The following is an 11,728-nucleotide window of genomic DNA, read 5'->3' on the forward strand; positions in this document are numbered from 1 at the left end:
TGGAGCCCTGGTCTTGGTGGGCTGCACAGGGGGTCCTGGCTTGGGCTGTGTGTCCTAGGGTTGCTGTTGAAAGGCCTTGACCCATTTCCTGAAGCCAGGAGAGCTGCCTGCTTGTGCTTCTATAGTCTGTCCCCACGGGCCCAGCACGGTTCCGGCCGGCCGGGAGGGCGGCTGGCGGCTGTCAGTGAGCACCTGGTGAGCCGCCGCCGCCGCCAACACCCACACAGGCGGGTCCGGGATGAGGAGTTGGGCCGCAGACCTTGTGCCCCGCTGTGTCTGGCCCGCGTCCCCTTCAGCCCCCTGGCTCAGCCCCCTCTCCCGACTTTCTCTGGGTTCAAGCCAGGTGTCTCTGACCCCTCGGACGGTGACAAGTGCTTTGCACTTAAGACCTCGGTCCGACCTCCGTGGCCGGCGAATGAGGGCAGAGGTGCGGGCACCCGTCCGAGTGGGCCGAGTGTGGCAGTGGTGGGCTCGTTGTGTGACGGGGGGGGGGGGTTATGCCAGGGATGTGCGTCCATGCTTACGTGTCCCTGAGGTTGGGGCGGGGGTGGCGCCCGGGCCGCGCTGGCGGAGGGGCGCACAGAGACCCAGCCCCGCCCGCCCGAGGCTGCTCGCACGGCGGCCCCGCCCCCGGCTCCGCCCCGCCGGCTTCGCGGGCTGGAGAGCGAGGGAGCCGCGGGCGAGGGATCGCAGGATGAGCGATTGGGGCCCGGGCAGCCGGCAGCGGACGCGCCCCCCGAGCCCACCGGCCCGCGCCCCACGGCCCCGCGGCCCCGATCCCGGCCGCGCCGCCCGCGTCCCCCGAGCCCGCGCCCGAGCCCTGCGGGCCATGCCCGGCCGGCCCTAAGCGCGGGCCGGGGGGGCGTCCCCTTGCGCCCGGGACCCGCGCTGGCGCCCCCCGGGCCGCCGCCCGGCGCGGGGGCCATGGCGTTCACCTTCGCCGCGTTCTGCTACATGCTCACCCTGGTGCTGTGCGCCTCTCTCATCTTCTTTGTCATCTGGCACGTAAGGCCGGGCTGGGGCTGGGGCTGGGGTCGGAGTGGGGGCAGGGGCCGCTGGGAGCAGGAGGGGGACGGACGGATGGTCTCACGGCCCGGAGAAACTTGGAGCCTCCTCTCCGCTATCCCCCATCAGTCGGCTACTGTTCGCCCCATAAACACCCCCCATCATCGGCTTCCTTCCCGGGCCCCCCCCCTTTCTCCGCCGCCCCCGACTATCTGTGGGTATGTCAGTCGGTCTCTGACCCCCCTCCCCTGCCCCATGGCAGCCTTGGGGTGTGAGGCGGAATTCTGGGATTCTTGTTCCTTTCCCTCCTATTTCCCCACCCCCCAACCCCCGCCATCTAGTCGCCCCCGTTTGTCCGTCGGGCAGTTTGTCTGTCTACTCTCCCCACCCCCTTTGTGGGTTTTTCCAGCCAGAGTGATGGAGCCAGTTGCTATGGCAACTGCATCTGTTTACAGGACCCACAGATCGCAGAGCCCATTAACCCTTTCCATTCCCGCCCCCCACCCCCACTCCCTGACCCAGCAGTGATTGGCTCTAAGCAGCCCCAGAGACCTAACCCCGACCACCAGCTCACCTTGGGTTTCCCTACCCCCTCCTGTTCGGGCTTCCCCCTACTAGGTTTCCTCCCCACTTTCCAGCTTTCCTCCTCTTCCTGCCCCCACTTTCCTCTTTGTCTCCTGTTTCCTTTGGTCTGTCTCTCTCTCCAGCCTTGCCTCACACCTGGTTCTTCAAAACGTCCATTTCTCATCCCTTATCCTGATTGCCTCCCTTTAGAGAGAGTCCCTCTCCCCCACTGTCTGGGGCCTTCTCAGTGGTCCCCTGCCTGTCTCCCTTCCACTCACTACAGAACTATCAATCAGCCTCCAGCTTATTTTTTGGGACCCTTGCTCCCCACCCCCTTTACTGCCCTCTCTTCTCCTATGTACCCTGAGGTTTCAGCCACCACCCTATCCCCTCCACACGGCCTGTGCATCTTGGCCCTGGCCCGCTCAGCTCATCATCCTCTGCTTGTACGTCCAGCACACACCTCCCTGATCATCGCGTTATCCCCCATCGGTCTCTTTGTACCCGCTTCCTTCCTCTTCCTCCCCATTGCCTCACCTGCTTCTTTCTTGGTCTCCCCACTTCATCACTCCTTTCTTTTCCTGGGACCTGCTGCCTGCCTGCTCCGTGGTCCTCCCTGGCCCTTGATCAGTCTCTCCCTTCATCCTCCCCTGCTGTCCCCTTGCTGTCTGTCTCTTTTACATCAGGATTCCATGGACTCTGACTGCGCCCCTTCTGTGTGAGGAGTGAGCCCCCATAGACACCTTCAGACACACACACCCCATCTGCAGCCCTCTCTCTCTTTGGGTCTCTCAGTTGCTTTTTCTTTTCTCTGCCCCCTTCTCTATTTCTATTTCCCTTCCTCCATCTCCCCTAGGTCCATCTTCGTCTCTCTGAGCCTTCTATCTCATCCCAGGGCCTTGGAAAATCCTGTGGGGTGGTGGCAGGAGGGCTGGAGTCCTGAGGACTGGAAGGAATTGAGAGTCACAGGCTGGGCACACAGAGCTAACCAGCTCCTGGGAGGAAGGCTCCTGGAATTCAAGAAGCCCCTTTTTGGGCTCCTCCCCACCCAGAGGCCTCCAACAGCCTCTATGGGGGTCCCTGTCCTCAGGGGATGCTCAGAGCAGACCTCCATCCAACACACTTGTCGATGCTCCTGAGAACCAGGCTCTGGTCGGCTTTGGGAGTGACAAGGATGAATAAGACTCAGGCTTCGCCCTTCTGGGGCTCCCAGGCTGGGAGAGAGGGCCCAAGTGCTCCCCAAAAATACTCATTGAGTACCGACTACGTGTCAGGCACTGTGTTCGCTCAGCTGTTTAGCTGGGCGATCATAGCAAGTCTCTTGTCCTGAGTCTGTTTCCTCATCGGTAAAGTGGGCTTGTTGTATATACAGCAGAGTGTATATAAGCCCAGAGCAAGGCTTGCCAAGGGGTGTGCAGGTGGGGAGAGGAGGTGTGGTCCTCAATCCAAATTGGTAAGAATTAGATAGAACCTTACAGGGCAGGACCCCAGATCCCACCAGGCCCCACTGGTCGCTAGGCAACCCTGGTGGGGAGTGACGCGTGTCTGCTGTCACCGTGGGGGATTGTTTGTTCCAGGGGGCTGAGTCAGCGCCAGGCAGCCTGGGGGGTGGGAGGTGCAACACTCGCCGCCTGCTGGTGGTGCCAGCTCTGGGGCAGACAGACGGCACCCTTCCGCTCCCTGCTGGACCCTGTTGCTGTGCCTGACAGAGTCAATGGGGAGTTGGTGGGGCTGCTCCAGATGGCCCCAGCTCCCTCCAGGAAGCCCGTGTTCTCTCCTTTCGAGCCCTAAGCGGTCCGGGATGCTTGGGGGGTGGGCCCGCTGCTTCATCCTAGGGCTGGTGCTCAGGGGAGGGGACTCCAGAAGGCTCCTCTGCCAGCCTTTCTCCCATGCCAGCTCCCCCCAGGTCTGTCCCATCATCCTGTCAAACACCTGCTCCCCCCAAGAGTTTCCCATCCCAGTGAGGACAGTGCCGTCCACCAGATGCCCCAACACCCAAAGTCACCTTGGGTCCCTTTGCCTCCACTTCACTGCCATTCAAGCCCTCTGGATTCTGGCTTCTAAATAGCTCTGGAATCCATCCCCACCTCTCCATCCCCACTGTCCCTCTCTTCACTCAGATCACCACACCTCCCCACCGCAAGCCCCAGCCGCAACACTCCCAATAGTCCCCTGACTGGTCTGGCCTGAGTGTAGTAAAGTGGTTAAAATTTTAACTCTGGAATCTAACGGGTTTAGAAACCTGGCTTGCCACTAACTGGCTATGTGGCCTTGGACAAGTCATTTAATCTATCTCAGTTTCCTCATCTGCAAAATGGAAGTGATAATACCAGCACCTACGTCATCAGGTTGTTGTAAGCATCAAATGAGTTAACAAACATAAAGCCTGTTGGCATGGAGGAAGCATCATGTATGTCTTGGCTGGGACCGTTAGCCAGTTTGTACTTCCTGTTCGGTCAATCCTAAAACATCAACCTAACCACCCTGCTTTGCTGCTTTATACCCCTCGATGGCTCCCCTTTACTTCTGTGTTGAAGTCCAAACATCTGGTCCGGCCTCACAAGGCACCCACGTCTGGCGCTGCTGACCTCCCCAGCCCATCTTTCACCATTCCCGTCTTTCTTCCTGCTCGCCTCACACTTTCACTTTAGCCATATAGAACCTGCAAGCTTCCTGAATGTTCCTTGTTCTTTCAACCCTCTGCCTTGGTACCTGCTGTTCCTGCTGTTCAGACTGCCTTTCCCGCATTTGTTCATCAAACTCCTACTCAAGAGTCCAGAACTCCCCATCCCCACGCCACGCTGAATCAGGCACCCACCCCAGGTTCTTCCTGCACTCCACAGCCCTGATCACCCTGGATGTAGTTCACAGTTTTTCTCCCAAGTCTGGGGTTCCTCCCGGGCAGGGGCTGTGTCCCAGGCTTCTGGGACCCTAGTGTTCAGCACGGGGCCCAGCGGAGAACACACTATCCCTTGGGATGTTTTGGATGGAGGTGTAGTGGACATGTCCTGAACTGGGCATCAGCACACTAGAGTTCCATTCCAAATTGTTGTGTGACCTTGGGCCAGGCTCCACCCCTCTCTGGGCCTCAGTTTCTCCACCTTTGCAGCACGTCCCATCTCGTCCGATCCCCATGTGTGAATCTTATGCCACAGAAGAATGCGTGGGGGGCCATAAGCTGCTGCCCCAACCCTGACGGGCACACGCCCCTCCCCCAGATCATAGCCTTTGACGAGCTGCGGACCGATTTCAAGAACCCCATCGACCAGGGGAACCCAGCGCGGGCAGTAAGTGATACATGTGTTGTGCCGAGGTGTGTCCGTCCGTCTGTCTTGCCATATGTCGCGGGTGGAGGACGGCGGGAGGACAGGAAGACGGAGGTAGAGGGGACGGTGGCCGTGCCCCTTCCTCTGCCTTGTCCCAGCCCCCAGCAAACACCTGGCTCGGGCTCAGGGCTCGGGTTCCTCCTGGCGGGGCAGCCGTTGCCAGGCTCTGGGCCGTTGCCATGGAGACGCGGGTGAAGATCCCTCCATGGTGACGGTCGCTATGGGGACGGCGCGGCTGCTTTCCTGCCGCGCCGCCGGAAACGCCGCAGAGTCTGCTCTGGCGCCCCCTGGCGGCCACGTGCAGGGAGTGGGGGGGCGTGGGAGGGGGGCGGGGCGCCCCCAGTGCCCGCTCCTTCACCTCCACCATTGCGGTCTTTTCCTCTCCCTACAGCGCGAGCGTTTAAAAAACATCGAACGCATCTGCTGCCTCCTGAGGAAGGTCAGTGTCAGGGCTAGGGGCAGGAGGCTCCTAGCCGAGCTCAGCGCCACTGTAACCCAGAGCCGGGCCTTCCCCCTCTGCGGCCTGTTTGATCTGCTCTGCCACGTGGGAGGGAGTGGGAGGCTAGAAGCCCTTTCAGTCCCCAGAGGTGATGGTGGGTGGGCACCTCCCAAGTGCCCTTGAAGCTTGGATCTGTCCTAGCACCTGGTCGCTGACCTCTCACCCTCACTCCCCAGCTGGTGGTCCCAGAATACTCCATCCACGGCCTCTTCTGTCTGATGTTTCTGTGTGCAGCAGAGTGGGTGACCCTGGGCCTCAACATCCCCCTCCTCTTCTACCACCTCTGGAGGTAAGGGTAGCAGCTGCCTTCGGGAGGGTGAGATGGGAGAGCGGGGCAGGATGTGGGTGGGAGCCTTGAGGGTGGGCACTCAGGCCCCTCTCTCCCCCCAGGTACTTCCACCGTCCTGCGGATGGCTCTGAGGTCATGTATGACGCGGTCTCCATCATGAATGCTGACATCCTCAACTACTGCCAGAAGGAGTCCTGGTGCAAACTCGCCTTCTACCTGCTCTCCTTCTTCTATTACCTGTACAGGTGAGGTCCTGCCCATGGCGGTCAGAAGTCAGGGAAGGGATGCTCCAGGCACCATCCCTCCAATCCCAGGAATGGCTGGGCCCCAAGTTCCTGCCTTTTGCCCTTGATGACTGAGGGCAACCTAGGGCGCGACAGGGTGGGTGGCCAGTAGTGGGCATGCTCGCGACTTGGCTCACTGCCTCGTCTTCCCACAGTATGGTTTATACGTTGGTGAGTTTCTAAGGGGGAAGCCGGCCAGGGAGCGAGCCCAGAACGGACCGGACGCCTGTGCACCCCCAGCCCTGCCCCTGGGCCGCAGAGGCCTCAGCCCTGGGGAGGGAGGGGGCACTGGTGCCCCCAGCCTCCTCTCCCCCACCCCCAAACTGCTGCTGCGGGGACTTCCCGCCTTCAGAGCCCCCTCCCCTTGGACTAGGGCTGGGCAGAGCTCTAAATAGGGGCAGGAGCTCCTCTGCCAGCCTGTGGGCATGGCAGTCAGTCCTGGAAGGGGCGGGACCTCCGGCCTTGTCCACTTCAGAGGGCATTTAGGCCCTGCCACGGGGCAGGGCTTGACCCTGGAAGTTCTGGGCCGCCCCCTCCACCACCACCCCCACCCTGGGGCTCCCCCTGCAGGTGGGGCGGTACCCACACCGGGAATGAGCAGGCTCAGCAGGGGGGCAGCCCCACCCCTAGTCTGCCCTCCCCCCTCCCCCAGGCTTTCTCTCCAGACCCCTCCCTGTCCCCCCTTGCCCCAACCCCAGCCACCCTGTCTCTTGGACCTATTTTCTATGTTGCCTGGAGGAGTCCGGCACCCCCTCCCCGGCCGTTTGTGACAAAATATGAATAAACTACTGCAAACACGTCTGCTCCTAAAAGGCTTAAAGAGGTGATGGGGGGAAAGGGACTGCATAGGGGGCAGTCCTGAGCTAAATCCTTAGCACAGCTGGCCTCACGCCACTAGCCTACAGACCCCACTAGGGACCTCCTCAGATGGATCAGAGGCCTTTGAGGTCTCCTTAGCAGCTGCCCACTTCCATTCTCACTTTCTCAGCCACAGATAAACAACTATTTCTGCTGAAACACTTCCATCTGCCTTCCGAGGCAGTATCAAGGCCACCAACTCCAGGGAGCCCTCCCTGGATCCCCCTCCTTGGAGAAAGCCCGAGCCTGGTCCCCTGGGCAATGCAAAGGCCCACAAGTGTTGGCAAATCCCCCCATAAGCCCCAGAAACAAGGCTCAAACGAAATCAAGGAAACCAAATCTTCAATGTATGGAAAAATCAGTGCCAGTGGGGACCGGGGGTCACCGGACCAGGTGGAAGGTCAGCCAGTATATCATGAGGGGCTGAAAGGCTGCAGCTCCCAGAGTCAGGTAGAGCTGGAGACGTTGCCGGGGGGCCGGGCCCCCCATGCTGTCGGGGCCCAGGGCTGCTGTTCGCAAAGAGCGCACCTGGAATAAAGGAGAGAGCTGAAGCTGGGCCGGGAAGGGGAAGCTTGTCCCCAGCTCCGACCCCAGGAGAAGAGGAGCCAGCCCCAGACTCACGATGAAGTACATGAGCGCGGATGAAGTCCAGGCCAGCGCCACGTAGTAGCCATCGCTGCCGAAGAGCAGGCCCGTGAGAACACTGAGGATCATCCTGCAGCGGGCAGGGGTGGGGGAGGGAGGAAGAGAAGGCTGGAGACCTCGCAAGGGTCCAGGCCTGAGACTGCCCCAGAGCCCAGCCTAGACCCCGCCTACCATCACCAGGGCCCTTTCCCCCCAACCTGTCCCCCCAGGGACCTAGACTCAAAATGAATTGGGAGGGCCAGGACTCAGCCCTAGGACCTGGATCTGAGACCCCCTTCACTACCCCAGCTCACCCCTCCCCTGTGCTCCCGGGGTGACTCTCAACACATTCCTGACCTCCTGAGCAACACTGCGCAGCCCCTGAGGAGGCTGCTGAAAACAGGCGCCCCCTCTAGTAGAGAGGAGCTAGAGGGGGTCCAGGGTCACAGTTCGAGGCTGTAGTTATGCAGGCCGGGAACCCAGAGCGGTAGGCACCCCCGACCCAGGCGAGCCTCCCTCTCGGCCCACAGGTGCTCACCCCACATATTTGTAGCCGCTGTAGGCCAGCAGGTGGAAGGTGCTCAGGTCGCTGCGCACGGTGGCCAGGTAGACGCCCAGGAGCAGAGCTAGCACCTCCATCACAACCCACACCAGTGCCGTGCTCGCACACAGGCCCAGCACCTCTGGGGAGAACCTGTGGCCGTGTGGGGGTGAGGTGAGGGGAGCCCCAAACCAGCCATCCCATGGCAGGTGCAAGACTGGGGGCACGAGTGGACTTGGGAGCTGGCACAAATCCCCTAGGGAGGCGAGGAGAGGAGTCAGGAGTGGGGAAGTGGTGGGAATGGGGAAGGGGTTGGCACTGACCTTTTCTGAATCCCCAGCGCCATCCCAGCCAGCAGCACGTAGGTGATGAAGGCCATTGCTGCCAAGAGCCAGAGAGATGCCATCAGCCTGGTTTCCTCAACCAGAGCCACCCCCCACTAGGTATTCAGAGCCACTGACACCCCCGTACTTCCTTCCCTGCATATCCCAACATGCTCGACCTCCACACTCAGCTCCGCAGTGCCCTGCCTGGGATGCCTGTTCCTGCTCAGCCCTCTCCCACTGTGTAAGTGCTACCTGACCCTTCTCTCAGGACCACCAAGCCACCTCCTTCCCCGTCCCTGTACTAGGAAACTCACCAAAGTTTCCTGCTGTGTCTCAGAAACTACATCACAGGCCAGAGTCACCTCTGCTATTTTCACAAAAGCTCAGACGGCAGCTGGGTTTTCACAGCAATTTCAACTCCTCAGTCCTGTCCTCTGCCCCCTTTAAGCACCAGAACTGATGTGCCCACAAGAGGGCACAGTGTCTGGAGACAGCAAACCAACTCTACCACCTATAAGCTGTGTATCCTCAAAGATACTCAACTCTCTCTGAGCCTTGGCTTCAACGTGTAAAACACGGATGGCAGTTCCTGCCTTACACAGTGACTATGAGAGGGAAACAAAATGAAGGAGGGAAGAAGAAACTGTGTCTCTCCCAGGGCAACTGGGCTGTTTGGCTGCCCTCCTGGTAGCCCTTCTGAGGGCTGGCCCGGGCATACTCACCCCTCCTCCAGCGTGTCCACCAGGGGCCTCGCCTTGTGCAGGCCCCAGGACAGAGAGAAGTCAGATGCAGAGTCTGCCAGCCACTGCACAGTGTGGGCGGCCTGACCCATGCCATGTAGACAGGCAGTTGTGGGAACCCAGAAGGGAGTGACCACCTCCTCAAAGAAGGGGATACTGAAGCAGGCCTTGGAGGACACGTAATAACAGTGATAATGGCTAATATTTACTGCGTGCTTCCTGTGTGCCACGTGCTGGCTGAGCACACACATCCCTTCGCTGAATTTCCAAAACAGTCCTCTGTGGTAGGAACTGTTGTTATTCCAGTTTTTCAGGAGCATGAAAGTAGCCACCTGAGGTCCCATAGCTGGAAGTTGCAGGGCCAGGTCTAAACCCAAGGCTCCAGGCTGGGGAGGGACATGGTCTAAGTCAAGTGGCAGGAAGGTCTCAAAAGGGAGTACCCTGAGAGCACACCCAGGAAGCTGCTTACTGGTCACCCCACTCTGTCTACCTGGTCTACCTGGCATCTAGGGACACCACAAAAGCCACACACAAAAGCACCAAGAGCAGATGCTGAACCAACACATGAGCCTCTCTCTTCTTGTTGGCGCCTCAAGGCACTAGTCCCCCCGTAACCCCTAGCCCAGGTCAAAGACTCACTGGGGATATAGAGGTCGGGGGCGTTGAGGTCTTGCCGCGGAGGCAAAGGCACATCACGACTGTACTGCACTTCCCAGTTCTGGTGGTGGCAGCAGCAGCCAGGTTAGGAGGAAAAGACAAGAGAGGAAAGAAGGGGGTTGAGATCTGGGGGCCAGACTCTGGGGCAGGATGAGGGAGGCAAGGGGGTCCACCAGCTCACCTGGTAGGCAGCTCACCTGGTGTGTGTAGGGGAAGACCAGTAGCCCTAGCTTCTTGGCCACATAGGCTGTGTCCACAGCGAAAAAATACTTGAGTTTGTTCTCAGACACAAAACGGTGCAGCTGGGAGGGGAGAGAGGAGGCTGTGGGCAAGCTGCACCCCAAACCTCAGGGTGCTCCTCTATGCGCTCCTTCCCTGAGGGCTGCTGTGAGGATTAGGTGGGATCCCGTGATGCCCCAGCCCTGGCCAGAAATCCTGCCACCCTTGCCCTGGGGGTGGGCCACACCTCCTTGTGCACCATGTCCTTCCCATGGGATGCGATGGAGCCGCCATAGGCCATAGCCATGTTGGCCACTGGGTCCCCAATCAAGTGGTTGACATTGAAGGCCACGTCGGCTCCTGGGGCTGGGTATCCCCCCGGCTGGCTGGAGTAAACACCGCTTGTGTCATCGAAGAGGGGAGGGGGATCCGGAGCTGCCCGGGCCCTGTGCTTGGAGCCTGTGGGTTTGTAGGTACCAGAGTAGGTGACAGGAATACCAAGCATGAGCCCAAACCACTGCCCCTTCCCCAGGCTGGGAAGCCCTGTATGGGTCCTGGGAGCACCAAGCAATCTGTGCGGGAAACTAGCTGGATGAGGAGTAGTTGACCCAGAAAGAACTTTGATGAGGGATCGTTTTGGAGAGGTGCTAAATGTGGGCAAAGAAAGAGCTGAGGCAGCCCCTGGAAGTGGTTGCCCGTCTGAGGGTTCCTGGGGGCCTCCTCAAGGGGACTGATCTCTGAACTGAGCCTTGGAGACAGAGTTTGCTAGGTGAAGACAATCGGCAGGGCATTCCCGCATGTACAAGGGTGGGAAAGGCGACGGCTGGGTACGCGGAGGCCCTGGGCAGTGGTGAGAAACCCTACCAGGGTCATGACAGGGAAAGGAAGTTTGGGAAGCAAACCCCATTCATGCCCGAGTAGAGCACGGGGATCCCAGCAGTGCTGTCACCGCCCGATCTGATCTCAGGTTTGGGCCGAGAGGGCGAGGTCCAGGACGCGTTGCACAGTCTTACGGGGCAGGAGTCCGAATGACATCCGCCGCCCTGGGCAGCGGTCACGGCCGCCCCTCTCCCTCAGAGTGGGCGGGCCGCGCAGCCGACACTCCTCGGGCCGGTCGGCCCGCGCCCCCGCCCACCCCGCGCCCCACGCACCGTGGGCTACGTAGCCCGAGTGATAAGCCATGGCCCCGACGCTCGCTCTTTCCGAGGACCCGCTGCGTCGCCTCGTGGTACGAATACTAGTGAGGCAGCTGCTTCGTTTCCTGAGCACCGACCGAGGTTACCGAGCAGCCAGACACGTCCCCGTCCTGTCCGACGACAGCAGCATGTCCGCAGCGTCATCCTCTGCCGCCTGCCATTGGCTCCTTGGCGGCGCCGGCTCGCCCATCCCCTCTCCCAATTGGTTACTGGCGTGCCCTCGCCGAAGTGGATTCGGCAATAACCAACTTCCGGTCGGGGGAATAGGCGGAGCAACTTGAGGCGCTCTCGGATTGGATAGTGCCGTTGTTAGTTCGCGGCGGAGCAGCCAATAGAAGGGTTAAAGTAGGAGGAGGTTGAGAAGTATTTCCGCGCCTGCGCACTGGAGCACTTGACGCTCTACTTGCCACGACTACAGCGGGAAGAGACCCGGCGGAGGCTGGCGGCGGCTGGACTCCGGGAATGAAGTTTCGCTCGCGGGACGTACTCCAAGAGGGAGTGGGACGGTGGGGCTATGACCAAGCCCTGTCCCTCGGGGCTCTTTCCCCTCCTTCTCAATGCTAGCTTTCCTTCCCCGTCCTCCATACTTCCCCCAGTACT

The 11,728-nt window shown here is 60.5% G+C and overlaps 2 protein-coding genes across 2 annotated transcripts; one reads left to right on the forward strand and one right to left on the reverse strand.

The window, feature by feature from the left end:
- Positions 1-909: 909 nt before the first annotated feature.
- CNIH2 (cornichon family AMPA receptor auxiliary protein 2) lies at positions 910-6,199 on the forward strand. Its single transcript, XM_082659604.1, has 6 exons — positions 910-1,005; positions 4,788-4,856; positions 5,287-5,334; positions 5,571-5,683; positions 5,785-5,928; positions 6,123-6,199. The coding sequence occupies exons 1-6, from the start codon at positions 925-927 to the stop codon at positions 6,148-6,150; spliced, it is 483 nt and encodes a 160-aa protein (XP_082515730.1). The 5' UTR covers positions 910-924; the 3' UTR covers positions 6,151-6,199.
- Positions 6,200-7,182: 983 nt separating this feature from the next.
- On the reverse strand, positions 7,183-11,253 carry YIF1A (Yip1 interacting factor homolog A, membrane trafficking protein). The gene is made up of 8 exons (XM_082659878.1): positions 11,084-11,253; positions 10,180-10,391; positions 9,911-10,015; positions 9,696-9,774; positions 8,314-8,371; positions 7,988-8,143; positions 7,447-7,540; positions 7,183-7,353 (listed from the first exon to the last, which is right to left on the reverse strand). Exons 1-8 carry the CDS (start codon positions 11,112-11,114, stop codon positions 7,207-7,209), a joined length of 882 nt encoding a protein of 293 aa, XP_082516004.1. The 5' UTR covers positions 11,115-11,253; the 3' UTR covers positions 7,183-7,206.
- Between the last annotated feature and the right edge of the window lie 475 nt (positions 11,254-11,728).

Source organism: Grampus griseus (assembly GCF_964374135.1).
Source record: "Grampus griseus genome assembly, chromosome: 8".
Lineage (NCBI taxonomy): Eukaryota > Metazoa > Chordata > Mammalia > Artiodactyla > Delphinidae > Grampus > Grampus griseus.